The 20,623-nt window shown below is 40.6% G+C and overlaps 1 protein-coding gene across 1 annotated transcript in view; it reads right to left on the reverse strand.

The window, feature by feature from the left end:
• The window catches only part of LOC137442774 (BPI fold-containing family C protein-like), a 23,469-nt gene continuing 2,846 nt past the window's right edge, over positions 1–20,623 (reverse strand). The window contains exons 3-17 of the mRNA XM_068141748.1: positions 17,965–18,090; positions 15,968–16,079; positions 13,961–14,089; positions 11,407–11,565; positions 9,859–9,922; positions 9,712–9,772; positions 8,059–8,150; positions 6,371–6,544; positions 5,384–5,437; positions 4,276–4,446; positions 3,589–3,656; positions 2,989–3,031; positions 1,667–1,733; positions 573–646; positions 1–57 (exon numbers count right to left, since the gene is read on the reverse strand). Of these exons, the coding sequence (XP_067997849.1) occupies positions 1–57; positions 573–646; positions 1,667–1,733; positions 2,989–3,031; positions 3,589–3,656; positions 4,276–4,446; positions 5,384–5,437; positions 6,371–6,544; positions 8,059–8,150; positions 9,712–9,772; positions 9,859–9,922; positions 11,407–11,565; positions 13,961–14,089; positions 15,968–16,079; positions 17,965–18,090 (1,451 nt within the window). The remainder of the gene's footprint in view (positions 58–572; positions 647–1,666; positions 1,734–2,988; positions 3,032–3,588; positions 3,657–4,275; positions 4,447–5,383; positions 5,438–6,370; positions 6,545–8,058; positions 8,151–9,711; positions 9,773–9,858; positions 9,923–11,406; positions 11,566–13,960; positions 14,090–15,967; positions 16,080–17,964; positions 18,091–20,623) is intronic.

Consider the following 20,623-nt stretch of genomic DNA (forward strand, 5'->3'; position numbering starts at 1 on the left):
TTAATCTCCCTCCTCCTCATGTTTGTAGCGAACATCCGTGGAAATCACCAGATGATCCTGCGGAAAGAAGGTGAAATTTCAAATGGACATAATCAGGGTCAGCACTGTGGGACTAGCCCATGGTAAGTCCTTCAGCAGGGCAAGGCTACTAAAAGGTTTATGGCTTCTGAACTTTAGTTAACTTTAGAGTAGGAATGGGCTCTGATGTCAGTTAATACAACCCTCCAAAAGGCTGAGTAACACCACAGAGACACTCAGGTTGCCTATGAGCCTTCCTAGGGTATTGAGGATTCAGGAACTCGTTGTTCCTAAGCCTTGCTGGGGATAGCAGAGCTGTCCTCATGGTGTCCCCATGCTGGCATACCCTAAAGAACTAGGGTACTCTTTATAACCTACAACTGCCAGGGGTGGTGGGGATGATGGACTCATTTTTGACCCAGAGTTTGGATTTTATACCAAGTGTATACTTACAGCTTTACAACTAGCAACATTTAGGACTACCTAAGGCAGGATATGCAGGCCTGCACAGGCCTGAAAAAGAATATTCTTTAACATGAAATTGGGCTTCTCACCTGATTAATTTTTATTACAGGTCCAGCCAAGGTAGTATGGGCCAAGTTAAGAGGAAATCCTTTTCCTAGTTTATCTTTGGAAAGGACAAAAGTAGTTACATTTGAATGTAATAATAAAATTCATTTCAGAAGCATCTTTCTCAAGGAACTTATTCTGTTTTGCAATTTCCCTTTAATGAGTCAGCCTTTCACTTCTCAAGGGAGCTATTATTCATATGTGTTAAGAGGCAAAAAATCCTGTGAAAAAGTTGCATACAAACCTCTTACAACCTCAAACCTCATCTGTCTGAGACTGGGATCTGACTGCTTTTGCTCCTCTCCAGCTATCTGCCCTACAAGATCTGGTTTCTACCATTTCGCACTCTCATTCTCCATCTTCCTTTCAGTTTCCTCCCTACCTGATCCTCTAGTCCTGTTAGTCCCTCTTATTCACATCTGTCCCCAATTTCCTGGATCAAGCCTCAGCTCTATTCCCTTTTCCTTTTCCAAACACCTGGCTTTTGCATCCCTCCCTTTCAGTTTCTTCCCTTTCTCCTCATCAAAATCTCATTTCCTTCCCCAGTGGTCTCCTGACCTTTGTTTACCTCATAGGCACTTTCTGTACTCTTCCACCTGCTTCCTTCCACCTTCACCTCTTTCTTCACCCTCCCTCACTCTATGCATCCCACTGAGATGGTTTTCTAATTTGTTCTGCCTGGGCAGCAGGTGAAGCATGAAAGCAGATGGAAGTCAGAGATGTTACCCTAAAGCCCCAAGATGCAAGCAAGCTTCTGTGCTTCCCCAGCCTGGATCATGTCTTGACTCTGTGTCAGGACAAGGCTCAAGCATGTCTCAACTCTGCTGCCATGATGCATCCAGTGAAAAAGAAACCTAAGGACAGTGTCTGGAAGGGTGCCAAGACTTGCTCTAGCCCAGCCCTTTATCCAGGTGACTGAAGAACCAGAACTAAAGTCCAGCACAGAATGGCCCTCTCCAGATCTAGCCAAATGGACAGAAAACTTCCAATAAAACAGGCATAAAGCTGAACACTCCCTTTTATGGTTTCAGTCTTGCTTTCCCACCAATTATGCTCAAGAACTGCCCACAATCCTTACCATTGATTACTGGGATCACTGTATTCCATAAAGCATAAGACAGAAAATTCTCCATCAGTGAAGTCAGCTGTGAGAGGAGAAAACACACTTGGTGGTTAATGACTGGTGCCTGTGGGATTGCAGCTTGACAGGGAAGATGAAGGGTTAGAACTGGAGTGACATGTAAAACGATCAGAACAGAGCTTGGCAGAGAAAAACATCCTTTGTGGTTTAAATTGCAGCTGAACAATGTACAAAAGAGGTGTCAATCTTTCTCACAGTAAGTGAAATAGAAGTTGGGGTTTTGTTGTTGTTTGGGTGGGTTTTTTTGTTGTTTTGGCTTGTTATTTTCATATTTATATTAAATATCTGGGTTCAACATTGACTTTAAGAATGACATCTCTTCAACCTCATTTCAGCTGCCAGGACTCAGTCCTCAGAAGTGAACTGTTCTCTGTGTGGCAAGAATTGCCCTGCCCTGATGCTGTCTTATGCCACTGTGATTAGTGTCCTCCTCTCTTCACTTGAAGCTGTAGGTTGGGCTGAGGTGCTGCAGAGTTGCACTGACCATTTCTTATTCTGTCGTGAAAGTTCTAAGCAGTGGCATGGTGTTTCTTTCATTCCCTACTTTTGACTTCTCTGTTTATGATATTCAGTTGAAGTGATTCAAGATAGTCCCTAAAACTGAGCTTAAGCCTAACCTTGCACTCCCTGCAACTGCTGTGCCTACTTCATGCAGCTGTGAATTCAGGCTGGCTGTCAGAAACAGCTAGAAGAGGTGCTGGCCCCATGTCTGCCTTTGTGCTGCTGCATATAGATGGGAGCAGAATCAACTATGATGGCTTGCTAGGTCACACATACCCAGGCAGACATTTCTCTTTGTTTGAAGTAATATTACACAGTAATATCTACATAACATTGTGATCCTCTGACAAAACCAAAAAGAAAAGAAAAATAATCACCATTCCAAGAGGTATTTCCTCTTACTGGAAAAGGGAGGTGGTGGAATCACCATCACTGGAGGTGTGTAAGAAGAGACTGGATGGGGTGCTTGGTGCCATGGTTTAGTCGGTTAGTGTTGGGTGATAGGTTGGACTCGATGATCTCAAAGGTCTTTTCCAACCTGGTAATTTCTATTCTATTCTAATCAACCAAACACACAAAACCCAACACCACCCCCCCACTCCCCACCCCAACCAGAGAATATATTTCAAAGCAGAAGAATAGTGGCAGATGATATCCCCAAGACAGACCAAGAACTGTCCAGAAACAAGTTCAGATGAATTTCTTTAATCTCTGAAGTGCTCAGCTACCTTTCCCAGGCATTGTAACCAGGAACATACCTCAGAGGACCGAAGAGGGGAGTGCATTAGGGAGAACTGGAACCTGAGGAAAAGCAGTAAAAGAAGAGGGTTCACTATAAAGAATGAAAACATGAGTTATGCACACTGCTTGAAGACTGTGGAATTTCATACTGATTTTGTGCTAGTTACAGTGATCCACTGCAGCATTTGCACTCTGGCAGCTCTGTTTATGATGCTCAGATATGGCATGGCAGCAACATTTAGAAGCTTTCAAATAAACTACTGAATCTCGTGCTCCAACTTTCTGTCCCCAACAGACTAAACCTGATCCCTTTAAGATAATCAATAAATGGAACATTGTCACCTGGAAAGGTATTTAACCTATGGAGAGGGGTACAATCACCTTGCACAAGAGACATGGCTACTCCACAGTATTACTGTATTTCACCTGCAAGATTTAGACCAACCCAGCTGAATGTCTCTGTTTCACAAAAGCCATTGTGAGAAAGAAGGTAACTAATTTTCTTTTCTTTCTTTTTTTTCATGGTGAAACAAACATTGTGAGGCTGACACAATGAAGTTCTGTTGTGTCCTAATGTTGGGATTGTTAAGGTTGTTTTCCATTTTTCACTTGGTTACCTCTTCAGAAGTAATGAGATAATCAACTTCTGTTTGGTTATTGTCAAATTGGCTCTGGTACTGGCTGTCTGCAGGGAAAAAAACAAAACAGTCTTCTGTGATTGTATGCACAGATAGATACTGTCTCAGATAAAGGCACAAATGCAATTGCTTTTGTGATTGGAAACACAATGTCTAAACTTTTTATTTGGCCAATACATGTAGATAGTGAAATCATTTGTGAATTTGCTACTTTCTGCTGGCAACTAAGATTGCAGGAGTGAAGTGATAATATTGCCCTGACTGCCTCCTTATCATTAAGACCATTTAAGTCCTTGCACGGCTGACAGGACTGGTTCACTTCCAACCTAATGAAAAGAAGTCTGGGGTCACATTGAACTATTTTATAACAAACAAGTTGGGAAGACTGGGCAGCAGACAATCACATTTTTATGCATTACAATTTATTCTTGAATCATCACTCAACTTCCCACATGGAAAAAAGGACTTTGATAAGTTGCTCTCTGCAACTACCTAATAAGTTCTACAGTATGTGATGCATGTTTGCTCCCTGTGAAATGCAAAAGAAGAGTGAGCATAACGTGCTGTATTATACTGATATCTATGATTTTTAAAGGATCTGGAAGATTACTGTGTGATTTGTTCAGCCCCAGCACCAAATGTTATCATCTAGCTCATGTTACTTACTAGATTGCCTGTAAAGATGTACTGGGTGGTTGAATTTGGCAGAACAGCAAACACTTCTACACAGCCAGTGATCTGTAGGATGCATCTGTCTGCATTTAAACTGACTGCAGGTGGTGATGTAGCCATCAGCCTCAGCAGCACTGGGCATGCTATTCTGTAACTCAGAGCAATCTGTAGAATTTCAAAGAGGAAAAAATTCTGAATGCAGTGCTAAGCTTTTCCTCAGCTCCACTTTCTGAGGCTGCATCACAGTAAGGCGCTATATACTGATACTCGTGTTAATTACCCTAGGTTATAACCACTTCTTTGTAATTACACCAACTGCAATGACAAAATTAGCAGAACAAATGATGACATTTTAAATCTACTGATATTGAACATATAGAGAGAAATAACTTAAAGCTTGTTCCTGGAAAAAAGTATCTTGTGAGGAGAGGATTAGCTCTGCATGTTAAAGAAGTGAGGGGAAAATTAATGACCCTGACAATATAAAGAACGTGGAAAAGAGGCAGCCTGCTAAAAGAGCCCATCCTCTGAAAACCAGAAAAACTCCTAGACAACAAAGCTTTAGTTTGCAATGCCACAGATTCCAAATGTCATAATTTTATAAGTAACTGTTGCTATATTAGGGGTTTTAAAGGAATCTCGTATCTAATTTTCTTGTATCACATTTATACACATAGCTACTCATGACTATTACTTCCCATTATGTGTAATATCCAGCAGTAATATATCATGTATCTTTGCACAGAGAAGTCAGGCTACCAATACCAGAGATACCACTACCTTCAACAGGAATAAAAAGAGACTGACTTCATGGAGGTCTACCACTTGGTTTTTATAACTGTTTCAGAGGCTGAGAGCAAACCCAGCACTCAGAAGAATAGAGAATGACTAAAGAATAGTGTGATACAGTTAGGAACAACTATATCACACTAGAGTTATGATGGGGTAGACATGTCTGTTTGAATCTTGCATTAATCATAAACCAGCTCAGTTTCCCTGTCTCCTCCATACTTTCACACATGAGCTAGTGCACAGATAATCCCCATAAGAAACATTAACTACTTCTTTTTCTTCAAAGGTCTGTAAAGGTAAAAGTACCCACCTCAGGAACAAAATCTTTGAATAAGCCAATATTTAGGTTAAAAGTAGTAGCAAGCTGTAAACAAATGAAAAAAAATGAGATTATATCAGCTTGAAAATTAGGTTTTCCTTTGGGAAAATAAAACAACACCACAACATACATACTTTATTTTAGACAATCTATATTTCAGTGTAGTACTTCCTTGCCCCAGAATGATTTCTGAGGAACCCAAAATTCTCTTTAGGACAGAAGAGACAAATTTCTCATGGACATGTTATGAAGCACATACCAGTGAACAAACATTCTTTGAAAGAACAGATATGGCATCCTGCTTACTTCCTGCCTTCAGACATTCTTAGATGAACACACTGAATCTCTCAGAGGCAAGACTCAGAAATCTCATTTGCCCTTTTTGCTGCTGACCACTGTGATGATGTTTATCAGCTCCATATGTGTTATGGATTTTTATAAACACCTGAGAACTCTTTCAGTTAGCAGAACCTTTAATGCCAGTGTGGAAACAGCATTTCTCAGAGAAGTCTTTTATGTTCCTCACCCACAGCTAAAAGCTTGGTTTTCTTGTACCTTCTTGCCCCATTTTGCTGCTCTGTAAAGTCTGAGGGTTTCTTCTGGCTCTTAGCATAACCAGTGAATTTGTTACTGACCTCTGTGCAGCTGGCTGTGGCTTCAGTATACCTTTTCCTGTCATGCCCTTTCCTATGAGAGATCCATGAAGAGACAACAGTTTTTTGGTTCTTTCTGTCACTCCTTGCACACCAGTCTGTGATGTTCATATCTATCATTCCTTGCCTAGATCTGCCAAGAAGACTTAGGTTTGAGGGAGGCTTTTACTACTCTAAATGATGACATACAGAAAGGATGTCACAAATGCCTCCTAGAAGTGGTAGAAGTGTGATCTAAATCTGAGTGAAACAGCAAACATAATGTGTTAGCCTCCTTTCCTGACTGCTGAGATTTGCCATTCTGTTACATGCAAATTATACTTACCTCTTTAGAGATGGTGATGCTAAAAGCCCCTGCTCTGTAGTAAGCCAGTGAAGCAGACTTAAGAACATAACTGGAGACACCCAGGTATAGCATGGAATCATCCTGGTTTGGGAGAGCAAATGGAGCTGGCACAAAGGGAGGGTCTGTGTGGTTTCCTACTGGATAGACTGTGCCCTGAAAAGAAGCATTATCAAACATTTCTAGTTGTAAACGTTTATACGAGTTAGAATGCATTAGCAGTGGTTGAACAGAAAGAATTTTTCCTAATCTGAAGAAAAGCCAAAGAAAAAAACCAAAGAAAAACTAAAGCAAGCAAATAAGTTTCTGATATGCCCTGAAAAGTCAGCAAGTTCAGGGTCTTTTGGAAAAATGCAGGAATCAAAGAGAAAATCTGGCCTCCATCCTTTCAAAGTTTGAATTTGAGCATTCAAGGGATTATGCTGAACTGCAGCTATGGGACACACACAAAAATCCTCTGGACCACAGCTTTCTTTCCCTTGTGGCAAAGGTACATTCATTCATTTAATCCTAAGAATTACAGGCACACCCCAAAAGCACTGGAAGTTGCTTAGGAGGACACAAAGGAGGCATTTAAACCACCCAGCTCTTATCTTTGATCCAGCAGCCAGTCCTCAAGACCTAGTTTGGGTGCTGCACAAGTGTGAGGTCTTGGCTTAGTTATATTAAGAAAATAATTCTTCCAGTGTGAAAAGGTGATGTGAGCTCAGGGCAAGAAAAGTAAGAACAGTGTAACTACTGACACTATAACAGTTAATAGCTGAAAGATTCAAGAGGAAAAATATTGCCATGGAAAGTTCTAAAAGCCTAAGGAAAAAGTTGTGAGTTAGAAGATGGTAACTCAGAGCCACCAAGAATCAGCCTGTTCCAAAAAGCACTGAAGACCACTAACTTCCTGAACTGACTTAAAAAGACCAATCCAGCATCCCATACAGGTGTCATCATGTTAAAGCTTAGCTTGTCAGATCTACTTAGTAGCTCATAAATAATTGCTCAGTGCTTTTAAGCTATGTATATCCTGCTTTCAGAGTGGTTTTTATGCGTGGTAAAAATTGCTTGAACAAAATAACTGACAGAGAGAGTCTCAACCACAGCTCTAGCCCATCTTTCTTAACTGAAGACAGTCCTGAGAGCCATGGAAATGCTCTGAATTGCAAGGACTGATGAAGCTGCTGGAAAAGCTGGGTGTTGCTCAGATATCTCTTGTCAACAAAGGTGAAAACAGATAAGAAAGGAACTGCTGTGTGCTGCTCAAGGACTGTCTGTGAGAAGGTTTTTTTTGGGTGTGACCTGCACATATACAAGATGCTGATTCATCTCAAAACAAATGCTCTGGATTGCAATCACATTGCTAGCCATCATGGATAAGGTATTGCTATTAACAAGTCAATATCAAAGAGCAGTGTAAGAGCTGTGTGTTTGAAAATCACTTCTATGCTGTTTATAAAGCACCTCTGAAGGACTTCAGCTCCAAAATAGTTTGATTCTAAATAACAGCTTTGGTTAATTAACAAATGTGGTTAATTTATTAAACAATTGCTTGTATCTTGACCAAAATATCCAAATGTCTTATTGCTTTTCTAATTAAACACTGGAGAAGCTGAGTAAGACTGTAGTGAAAGAGAAGCAGAGAAGTCTTAGAAAGTACACTGATATTAAAGACAAATTACCTTCAAATCCAAGTTAATGTGTGATTTGAAGACAGCTGGAGAACTAACTAGGGAATAGTCTATTTGTGCAAAGGCATCAATGTATCTTAAGACTAGAAGAATGATGGACAAAAACAAAACAGCTGTTATTATAAAACCACATCACAAGCAGTTATTGTTTAGTTAAAGGCAAAGGCATTATAGAAATGATGAATACGAAGAAGAATGGTGAGAGAAGGAAGGGAAAAAACCAACCAAACAAACACAACTTGTTGTAAGGGAAAAAAGGGAGAGTATTCCCTCTGGAAAAGTCACTGATTCCTCCTGGTTTAGGCCTGGTTCTCCTGTTGTTCATAGCTGAACACAGTCCTCAGAAATCTCTTCCATGCAGTGAAAGGAGATTTTAGGGCAGAGTCCCCTTTTTGTTACATGTTTGCACCAGAGAGCTAAACTGTCCTATGTGATTAGGGAAACACTGCTAAAATACTACTAGATGCTGTGGAAGATGACATTAGCACATTCTTACACATATCAGTGTTGAAGACGAGGGATGTTTGTTCACTACAGTGGAGGGCACTTTATTGGACAGTATGATTCAAATCTTTCTATGCAAGGCACTCATGCAACTTCAGCTTGATTGTTATTTTTGATTGGACCGTAAGGTCTGTTCACACTGTATAAAAATCAGATGGGTTTAAAGAGAAATGGTGATTTCACAGAGATCATGAATTCCTTCAATATGATAGCACAGCTTGAAGTGCCCTTGAGCCTGTTTAGGTATTTGCTGTACAGGAAAGTGTTATTCATCACCATGATTTTCAATCATTTTTGCCATTGCTTGGCACATGGCAGGTATAGGCTCTTTGAGGAAAAGTAAAAATCAGCTTCCGAATAGCAGAGCAGATAACAGAAATATCCACAACGCAATGTGGAGAGTAGGGACAAACTCTCTGACCGAATTATAATGACTTAGGTGAATTATGTGAATTTGAATTGGTGAAAAACACAAATATTCTTAGCCTGAGGGAAAAATAACCCCAACAAATACAGCAACAACAAAAAAGAGGTTAAAAAAGCCTGTGGGGTTTATTACAGAACTAAAAATCTTATGTACAGATATCTATCTATATATATGCTTTTTGGACACAGATATCTATTGTTTTCATGTCTCTGCAAGAGTGACACAGAATTGTTATTGGTGTAAGGAGAAACATGCTTAGCAGGACACTTAGCAGCATGTCTTCCTGCAGCTTCTTGTTATCCCCCTGAATTCAGTTTCATGACAAGATGTGCTAAATTTATGAGCTCTGGCAGGGTTGTTTGTCATCTTTTTTAGTGGATTACTGCTAACTCAGGTTTTCTTATGTCCACACTACCAAAAGCACAAAGAATCAGCACAAAAACATTCCTCTCAAAAATTGAGATAAGTAACAGAGGTCAGCTACAACAGATTGAAAAATTACAAGTGACCTGCTGTGGACACAGAAGAAATCTAGATATTGAATATAAGGTACATGCAAGAGTTCTGGACTAGGTTAAGGTACAGAACAATGGCTATATTTTCCTTCCTTCATTTCTTTGTACTGTGAACATAGGAATGCTTTGGCATCTAATAGAAAAGGCTACAATTTGAGCACTATGAAGATTATTTAAACTCTGTTATCACCAACTCACCCTTCTGCTTTCTTATATGTGCATCCATCATCTGGATTTTGTATTCAATGTTTTGGCATATCTATGTGGAAGAGAGACAAGTCAGTAATGTAAGGGCTGTATTTCAACTCCTGCCTTTACTAGCCGAAACCATCTTTGCAAACTCACATTTTGATCCAATTTGGTGTGAATGGGCTTCTCAAGATAACCAGATAGAAAGCTGTAGATCCAGCTGGAGGAAAGGAAATTAACATAATGACCTTTTACCATGGATTGAAACATTTGAAATGTATATCTGCCAGATGGGGACATCAATGTCATTTATACTAATGAGACCTGGCATTCAACAAGTCCAAGTGCCAGGTGCTGCACTTTGTCCACAGCAACCCCATGCAGAGTTACAGGCTGGAGTCAGAGTAGCTGGAGGGCTCCCAGAGAGGGACCTGGGGGTGCTGACTGACAGCTGCCTAAATATGAGCCAGCAGTGTGCCCAGGTGGCCAAGAAGGCCAATGGCATCCTGGCCTGCATTAGGAATAGTGTGGCCAGCAGGAGCAGGGAAGTCATTGTGCCCCTGTACTCTGCATTGGTTAGGCCACACCTTGAGTACTGTGTCCAGTTCTGGGCCCTTCAGCTTAAGAAGGACATCGAGACACTTGAACATGTCCAGAGAAGGGCAACAAGGCTGGTGAGAGGCCTTGAACACAAGCCCTATGAGGAGAGGCTGAGGGAGCTGGGATTGTTTAGCCTGGAGAAGAGGAGGCTCAGGGGTGACCTCATTGCCCTCTACAACTACCTGAAGGGTGGTTGTAGCCAGGAAGGGGTTGGTCTCTTCTCCCAGGCAACCAGCACCAGAATAAGGGGACACAGTCTCAAGCTGCGCCAGGGGAAGTTTAGACTCAAGGTGAGGAGAAAGTTCTTCACTGAGAGAGTCATTTATCATTGGAATGGGCTGCCCAGGGAGGTGGTGGAGTCACCGTCCCTGGAGGTGTTCAAAAGGGGACTGGACGTGGCACTTGGTGCCATGGTCTAGTCATGGGGTCTGTGGGGACAGGTTGGACTTGGTGATCTTTGAGGTCTCTTCCAACCTTGGTGATACTGTGATACTGTGACCTGATTACAGCGATATTGGTAGACCGATGCCGTTGACTGTTTCTATTAATTTGGGAGTCTCAGTCAAATGCTAGAGGTTCACAGTGTCATAAGAGCTATTTAAAAGGCAATCTGCAAAGTAGTGAATGTTCATGGTAACAGGTTGATGCTCAATTAGCCACACTTTGAGGAAAAAAAACTAAAATCCAGGACAACAAAGTGAGGAAAACTCTAAGCCTTGTTCCATATTCTTCTTTGAAAGTTTTATTCTGAAATTGTAGGTTGGCTTCTCAAAAGGCATAATCAGTCTAGACCACCTTCCTATCTGCAAACCTCCATTTGCAATCTTCTATTCTTTAATGTTCCCAAATGGCATTTTTTTTATATGCTCTGTGTTCAGTCAGCTCATTTTTTTTGGCACATGCACAAAGAAATGCAGATTAACCACGGTCCACACACTCCGCAAAGGAGCCTGGCTTTGAAAACAGACCTTTAAAATATGTTTTCATAGTCTTCAATAGTTGTATCCTGTAATTGGATACCTGAAGGTCAAAATTTGCAAAGTGGCTCTTATGCTACAACCCTGCTACTTCCCACAGAGTAATTAGAAAATCTGTTGTACATACCTTGATCCTCCATTAAACTCAACTTTTACACTATTAATGGTCAGCTGGCAATCATGCAGCAAAACGGACAAGCAACCTGTGCTGTCCCTTGACACTTTGAAGATAACTGCAATAAACAGTCCTGAGATGGACACAGTAATTCCTCCTTGGTCATTCCTGCTTAGATAAAAAAAAATCAAACACCTAGCTTAGTAAAGGAAGCATCTGCTTTAAGGAACAGTTAAAGAAACTCCCTGTAAATCAAGTTTAAAAAGACTGTTTGCTGCTATCATCTAGAATGAAGAATAGGTTTTCTAGGGATTAGAGTAGATTAAACACATGCCTGGCATTCAAAACCAGATTATATGCATGATTTTCCAGGACACACATTTTCCAGATTTGTGCAGGATTTGAAAACTTTGCAAAAATGTGACAATTTCACAGCCATTCCAGCCCTTCATGACAGATTCCCCTGCAGAAGAGAAGGCTCCGAGGTGACCTAATTGTGGCCTTCCAGTATCTGAAGGGGGCCTACAGGAAGGCTGGGGAAGGACTTCTCAGGATCTCAGGTAGTGATAGGACTAGGGGGAATGGAATGAAGCTGGAGGTGAGGAGATTCAGGCTAGATGTGAGGAGGAGGTTCTTCACCATGAGAGTGGTGAGACCCTGGAATGGGTTGTCCAGAGAGGTGGTCGAGGCCCCGTCCCTGGAGGTGTTTAAGAGCAGGCTGGATGAGGCTCTGGGCAGCCTGATCTAGTGTGGGGTGTCCCTGCCCATGGCAGGGGGGTTGGAACTAGATGATCCTTGTGGTCCCTTCCAACCCTGAATGAAACTATGAAACTATGAAAGCCTCTGGGACTGCATCAGCAATGTCAATTACCTAATAAATAGGTAACCCAGTGGTTCTCAATTTTGCACTTGTTCCACTTTCCTCTTTGTTAGCAATTTTCAATAACTCCTTAAAATATATATATTTCTTTATATAGATATTATATATATTCCTTTATTCTTAGTCCTGCCCCCAAAACATTCATTCTGTCTCCATCCTGTAAAAATTCTTTCTAAGACCTCAACAAAGATCCTTATGCCTAAATTCAGGCAGGTGTAGGTATTGGAATTGGAAGGTAGGTATTAGAGCTAGAAATACAGGGATAAAACCATCACAACTAAGAAGCTGTGAGAAGACCCATCTTACTGAGCCAGGAAACAGCCCAGGAGGAGTGGGTTGTCTGTGGTCTGCCTTGGAAAGCTCATTTTCAGCTGGGCCTTCTTAGTCGGCTATGCTGAAATCAACATGTAGGACCAGGGAGTGGAGGGGGTGAAGAGCAAAGCATATTCTGAATCTGTCTAAACTGACAGCCATTCACAAAACTTCTATTAAATAGAGCTGCACAGATTGTTTCCTCTGCCCCTAAAAAGCAAGAAAAACATTCCACTTCCTAAACTTCACCAAAACTGTCTTTTACCACTTCCACTATGATCTCTTCTGTCAAATCCTGCCAGCTGCCTGACTCCCTTGCTGTCTGTGAAGCCTTTGGAGTTTTACACATCTGGGGTCTCTCCAGATTATGGCCATGTCCTTAGAATGACACTTCTCCCTCTTGCTGAAGACTATAAACCTTTATTTAGAATAAACAAAGGTTTATAGTCTTCAGCAAGAGGGAGAAGTGTCATTGTGTGTGGGAACAGCTGATTTGCCCTGCTGAACGCAGTATCCTTTTCCTCTGGTATGACAGAAAGAACAAGACAAGTTGGGAGCATAGTGACAGAGGTTTCCAGCCAGCAGTACTGAAACTGAATGCAGAACTGCATGTCTGTGCTACTTTGAAATCAGGACATCCTGCTGTGCTATCTGGCTTGCAAATAGAGCAACACCTACTGCGGTTACCATTTATTACATTAATGCAAGTTGTACACTTTTCTGTTATCTTAGAAGTTTTATGCCTTCCTCTGGCCTCAAGAAAATCAGGAATATTATATTAAAAGTCTACAGCAAAAATACTGAGATAAAAAAGTGGAGAAATCAGTATGCAATCATGTGACTAAAGACAGTCTCATACTGTACAGGCTCAGTTTCCCATAGCGACCTGAGTTCTACTGTCTCTGAAGGTCTGAATGCTTGGCATTGTGACGGTGCCCTTCTTTTAATAGGAGTACTCTGGAAAACAATATGCACTGTACTGTAGCAAACAGATAATTAACTGCAGTGCCAACCTTCCAGTTATATCTCAAAGAAACTAAAAAAAACTATGACCACTGCAAACTCTGTACTCCTGGCTCTTCCTGTAATGTCATGAAATATGCAGTCTGGAAAAAACTGAGCATACTAATGGGTGTCTGATGTGATACCTCCCCAAGAGACAACCTGTGAGGTAGCATAATTTAAAACAAAAAATCATTAACTGGCAGGGGATGTTTCCATGTTTAGAAGTTTATTCAAATAGATTGTTGTTAAATGCTAATGCATATCTGGCCTGAAAAAATACTAACTACCAAGTACATCTCTTAATTTAATTTTCAATTCTTCTCCCAGAACTGCCCCCCTCCCACCTTCAGGTATCTGCACATTACTTACAGAAGCCATGTGTTCATTCTCCAGTCTGCACTGATTGTAGCAGAAGCATGTGCCACTGACAGACTAATGCCAGTGCCAGGAATAAAGGAAGCAGAAGTTTCTGGGAAATCTACAGAGTTAATTCTGAGCCTACAGAATACAGAAAGGAGGATATTAAACTGCATGTCAAAAGAGGAAGGAGCAGTTCTGATCACTGAAACCCCTTCTGCTCTAAAAGGCAAAGTTTATGCTCCAGTAAAAGCATATTGTATATTTTAGGAAAGAAAGACACTTCTCCTCAAAGTGAAGAATGCTTGCTGGAGGGAAATAAAGTGTGTTAAAACCTGATGCTGCATCTGTAAATAAATATAGGCTGCCTGAATGCTATCATTTGCTGAAGAACATCAGTTTCTCTTTGCCCACTCTGCTCCCTCCCTTCAGCAAAGGGCTCTGGAGAGGATCCATTTTTTCTAAACAAAATCCTACTTGCAGATTTCCCTGCCAAAACAAATGTTTCTGACAATCCAGGATACTGTCTTGCAAATGGGTGTGTTGAATCGAGCTAAACATTGCAAACATATCAGCTGTAATCTTATCATATAGTATACATTCTTCATTGTTCCTTGATATCTTGCAGAGATCTCTGTAACAACTGCCTTTAATCTGCTTCCCTGGGGCAGAAGGCACCAGTTACTTACTTTTAGTTAGAGTTACCATAATTTTCCAATAACATCTTGGTCAGAAGTAAGGTTGCCTTTAGAAATCTTGTCCAAAATCAGGTTATCCCCTGGGAAGATGGCCAATTTAAGAGAACTACAGTTGGGAGAATGAATTGGAGTTTTGAAGATCACATAATAATTTAGGTTGGAATGGGACCTCAGGGGATTTTTTTCTTTCAACCTCTTATTCAAAGCTGGGCCAGGTCAGGGGCCCTACCCATCTGAGCCTTGAACACATCCAAGGATGAGAATCCCAAACCACTTTGGGCCCTTGTTCTGATGCTCCCTAGAATTTTTTCCTATTTTCCTTTTCTATTTCTTTTCCTATTTTCCTTTCCTAATTTGAGCTTTTCTTGACATAACTTGTTTCTGTTGTCTGTGATCCTTTCACTGTGTACCTCTAAGAAGAATCTTACTATGATTGCCATTCAGCAGAGAGTGGAAGACATGCAGTAAGACACATGCACCTCCACCCTCTTCTTCTCCAGACTATTCAAACACAGCACTCTCAGATGTAGGTATTAAGGTTGCAAGGATGGTATAATACAATGAAGCCTGTTGGAAATAGTAGGTTTAGATAAAGGATGCAGGCCCCATCCAGCAGAAAGCACATGAAGTCTCCCAGACTGTATTCCTTGCTCCAGGTAATTTTTAAGGAAGAGGAAATAAAATGGTACTGAGCAGCAGAGCTTGTCTTGATAGGAATATTAAAAGACCAAAGTTTCTGGGTTTCTGTTTATAGCCTATTTGAAAAGCTTGAACTAGAAGATGGAATTGAAGGCTGTAGAAAACCTTTTTTGGAGAAATTGTAGGAAACTCCTGACTGCTCCTGGTACAATGGCTTTCCTCAGCTGCAAATAGGTATCAAGCCCTAGCCAATCAAAATGTTGATTTAATTTTGTAAAAGTCATCTTCCTGCCACATCAACATAGATATTCTTATCCCTTTGCCAGCTTTTTCTCATCAAACACAAATTACTTTCGCTGCTATAGGTCCTTTATAGTAGCAGATTGTTAAAAATAATGATTCTTCCCTCCTCCCCATCTGCTTCCTCCATTGGAGCATATATGTGCTTACATCTGCCTTGCCCCAAACTGTGAGACAAACCAATTTAAAAGGTGCTCAAGGTGGTCCTTCAGAATAAAGGACTTAGAAAACAAGTCAATATCTGAGCAGTGGGGGCTGAGTTAGAGGGACCATTACAATTTTACACTAAACAAAGATAAAAGGCTGCATAATTATTACTATGCAGTAATGATACAATAAGATGTTTCATACCAAAACTTTGAAATGTATTTCCTTTACTTACTTTGACATTACATAACTGACTGTAACAATGGAGAAATTCTCCTGCCCACTCCAGCTTGGGAAGGTCTCTTTCAATACTGCTTGCTTCAGGAGTTCCATCCCAATCTGCCTGCCTACAAGGGAACAGAGAAAAGCACCTGCCTTGCAGACTGGACTCAGGCACCCAAAGTACCATATATATTGCCAAATAACTTAATAACTTTTAACATCATTCATAAAAATGTGTGAATCTGAAACCCTTATCTAGACCTCCTTGCAATTACTTATACACCCATTTATAACTTCCATTACCCTCACATCCAAATCAATCAACCAAGATCATCTCATCCCTGAGTTCTGTTTCATATTCTAGAACTGTTGTCAGGGTTCTGAATCTGTTATACTTCACTGATGATGTAGAAAGCCTTGGAAAACACTTAGTCATCACCATTATTTCAGATTGTATCATACTGGTTGAATGAAAAACCTAATTAAGAAGTGCAGGATGACTTCTAGATGTAGTGTTTACAGGAAAAAAATGTGAGATATATATATATACACACACACATATATATATGCATCAGAAGTGCTAGTTGCTTGTGTACAGGAAAGTTATTTGAGGTTTATTGACAATACTTTTAAGTGTTTTCTTCCCATTTCTTTCTTCATCTTTTATGAAGTAGAGGTAAGTTATGATTCCCTGGGAATTCCTGCCTCCAAAGCAAAATATGGGCTCTGACTGAAATAACTTAGAGTTCTTTTAACAGCTGCCAGTGAAGGCAGCCAGTGATCCCAGGTGGAATTTCTCTTGAGGTCCTTGCAGCAGCCTGCAGCCTTCAAATTTCACATTAAGGGAGAAGATGTGACAGGCACCATGCTCTTCAAATACAAGAAATACCTTTGGGAAGTGCACTGTTAATGTCTGTTCTTACTGTTAATGTGGGGCTGCACAGACTTAGCCTGTTCATTCAGCACTTGAAGGCCATGCTGAAGGCCACAAAAACTGCTGGGCTCGGTAAGAAACAACAGGCTGAATTCTTACTTCTACAGCACCGATAGATCCTCAGGGAATGAATTTTCCTGTGTGTTTTATAAAAAGATATGGAGATCAGTTCTGGTTTGGGTGACTGATGTTTGCCCTGCACCTCTCAATTCCTCAAAAGCCTTTAAAACAATGCTCATACAGAAAAATAAGTGGACCTGATCCTTGCTTTCATGTCTAAAGCATAAACCCCGAGCTTCTACTTTTCATCTCACAATTCCATTGTTTACCTGTCAGCATGTTCATTGCATAAATGCTGATTAATTCTTAGCATGACCCAGCATTTGTTGAATGTGTGCCTTGTTAACCTTTATTACTAATATTAATTCTGTAAACACTTGCAATTATACTGCATGCCCTCCATATCCATGGAGTAAGTCTTAGGTAAGAGACAGTGAAAGTAAGCAAAATAGGTTATGGAAATTATTGATACTCTGTTAAGAGGCAGAATTATAATAGACAGGGCAGAATTATAGTAGACAGTTACTACACTTTTTTTGTTTTAAAGAATGGCACATAGAGATGCTGCCCCACACCAGATGGAGGAATGGGAATAAAGGTGTGTGGCTATGTAGCTGTTTCCAAAGGGTAAGCTTTTTTCTAGTTATGTCTTATTATCCTCAATTAAATATTGCAATTTCAATGAGTCTTTGGACACCTTTAGAAAAGAAGTGATTATATGTGTATCTCATTCTGGTTCTAAGAATGGAGATAGGTAGAAGGAATGTGGTAGAAACACTTGGACTGTAGGAGAATGCAATCACCAATGCAAGGATAAATTCACACCTGGGGTGCACAAAAGCTAAGGAAATAAATGAAAGAAGAGGCAAAGGGTGTTCCTGATGTGAAGTGACAAAAGGAATTTTGTCTATTTTGGTACTTACAGGGCTTGCTACTACATTATACCTGTATTAGGGAACTATAGTCTATGCCTGGAGTATTTATCATAAATTAACTTCTGGCAATGTTAGACATACCATAGTCCAGGCCCTTCTGAGTAATCCTCACTTTAAGACCAGGATTAGCCTCAAGCTGCAAGGACATCCAACACAGCAGGAAAGAATACCATGTATATAACATCTTCTCACATTTGCCACAGAGACCTGTTAACAACATTTATCACAGAACCACAGAATGTTAGGGGTTGGAAGGGACCTCCAGAGATCAAGTCCAATCCCCCTGCCAAAGCAGGATCACTTATGGCAGGCCACACAAGGATGCAGCTAGGTGGGCTTTGAAACTCTCCAAGGAAGGAGGCTTCACAGCATCTCTGGGCAGCCTGTTCCAGTGCTCCATCACACTCCCCCCAAAGAAGTGTCTCCTTGTGTTGAAGTGGAACCTCCTGTGTTCTGGCTGGTACCCATCTTTCCTTGTCTTATCACTGGGCAGCACCAAAAAAAGACTACCACCTTCCACTTGATACCCACCCCCCAGATATTTATAGACAAATACCTATATAAATATTTTATAGCTATAGATAAATAGGTAATACAGGTATAGATATATAGATAGAGATATAGAAATATAGAACAGTTGGTGTGGGAGCAGAGATTTCTGATGACTTGGATAGTGCTTTGTCAGACATTAGCTTTTGAGGAGCCTGAATTGTTCTGTTCCAGTACTCTATACTTTCCCCCCAATGACCATGTTGTGGCTGGTTTGCTTTAATGCCTGTCCTACCCCCTGCAAAGTGAGTATAAAAGAGTATTTCCAGCCAAGGAGGAGCAGGTCTATCCTTGTTATATAGGATATATTGGATTTCTGAGACCAAAAGCTTTCCAGCTAAATCAGATGGTCTAATAAAAGACAGTAGGCCTCCCTATAAAAGTTTTCTGTTTACACACAAACCTTTGACTTAATCCAAACACTGATACATGAAATTGACTGAATCAGGTCCATGAAAAGGGAATGCTAAATTCAGTTCAAAGCACATGAGAATTACATGCTGATCACACAGGAATCGAGAAGGGTGTCCTGGCACAAGCCTGCAGCACAGCGTCTTTGAGTGCAAAGAGACACTGTGAGCCACTGCGTGGCAGGACATTAAGTCCATGACACCATACCAGACAGTTGTTTCTATAAAGTAGAAAGGTATTTACTAGATATTCATCTACAAGGACTGCTAGAAGCACTGATATATTTGAGGTACCTCATTCTCATTGAATTTCATTGTCACCAAGGAACAGAGAACAGCAATCTTAGTCAGTGTTGTGCTTTGTAGTTAGTATGTTCCTGTTTGGATCTTAAATGTATGCCAGGTGAGAAGCTGAAAGAATAATCAACTGAACTGCTACAGAAATAAAAGATGGTGTATTTTCATATTGCTTTCTCAGACCAACAAGGCTGATATTCTTGGCTTCATCAAAGCCTCAAGTCTCTCTTAGAAGCTAGGACTGATTGTACAAGGTTAGTCAGGTGACTGAGACAGAACTAAAGGGAAGGAACTTGTCAGCTGCCTGATAGTCTGAATCACAGTAGTATTGTCAGTGACAATGGATGGCAGACAAATTGCTCTGACTTATCTTCTGCAACTGAGCATACCTTGACCAATTCCTTTACTTATATCATTCTCTTAATTCTTTTGTCTTCTCAGAGATAGTGCATTTAAGTACTTTAAGTAGAGGGGAAAAAAGGTGAGAAACGTCTTTGTTTCAGTTTGAATACCTCACTCTTATGAAGTACTCTACTTACCAGTCTGTAGATACATTTGGTTTCTCCTTGATGAACAGTGTGCAAAACCTTTCAATAAAACTTGAAAGAAAGATTAAAGCTGAAATCTGCCTAAGAACTAAGAAAACTTCTGATGAAAAAAATAATAAAGTCAGTTATTATTTTGTACAGGTTTGACACAGCCATAAACCACATCATCTTAAACTGACCAACCTCTGAAAGAGAATAGAGTATCATCTCTGAGAATTTTGTCCTTGTCTTTCCTTAGTCCTGCACAAAACTCTCCAATTGCAGCCCACAGAAGAATTTCTTTCACTTATGAAGATTCAGAAATTAAACCCCAATAGTTAACAAACACAAGATAAACAGTTCTCAAGAATAATAGCAAACATAGTATCTACCCAACCTGAAGTCCAGACCGAGTACTCTAGTTTCACAAATATCTCTGCTGTTACCACAGAACTGGGACTGGATTTTTCAGGGTCTTGCTTGCTCCACTGTTTCTAGGTACTCTGCAGCTCTCTTAAGAACAGGTAGGCTTTCTGCAGCTTGCTCAACAATGACAAATCAAAAAGGACTCAACAGCTTCATGATTTTAACCCTTCCTATTCACTGATACTCCATATGGAAAATCACTTCTGAGGGAAAAGAGATGTGAAATTTATATGGTTCATAGGTGAGGCAGGAATGCTCCAAGAAACCAGCAAATGATACAGGCAGGAGTTTGCTAAATTACATAAAGGCAGGTGATTGTCACCTCTCCACAACCACTGGTAATACCACAAGTTCCTGTTCATGGTTTCCTCCATTCAGTGTGGAAAATAATACTACCCACTTCCAAACTCAGGAGACAGGCAATCTAGCTCAATGAAATGCTCAAACAGAATCCATAGGAGGCAATGGCCATCCCTGCCCCCATGGATTGTATTTGTGAGTAGGTCTGGAACCCTCCCAGTCTTTTGGAGA

Source organism: Melanerpes formicivorus, unplaced genomic scaffold (genome assembly GCF_026170545.1).
Source record: "Melanerpes formicivorus ecotype bairdi unplaced genomic scaffold, bMelFor1.0.p_v2 SCAF_8, whole genome shotgun sequence".
Lineage (NCBI taxonomy): Eukaryota > Metazoa > Chordata > Aves > Piciformes > Picidae > Melanerpes > Melanerpes formicivorus.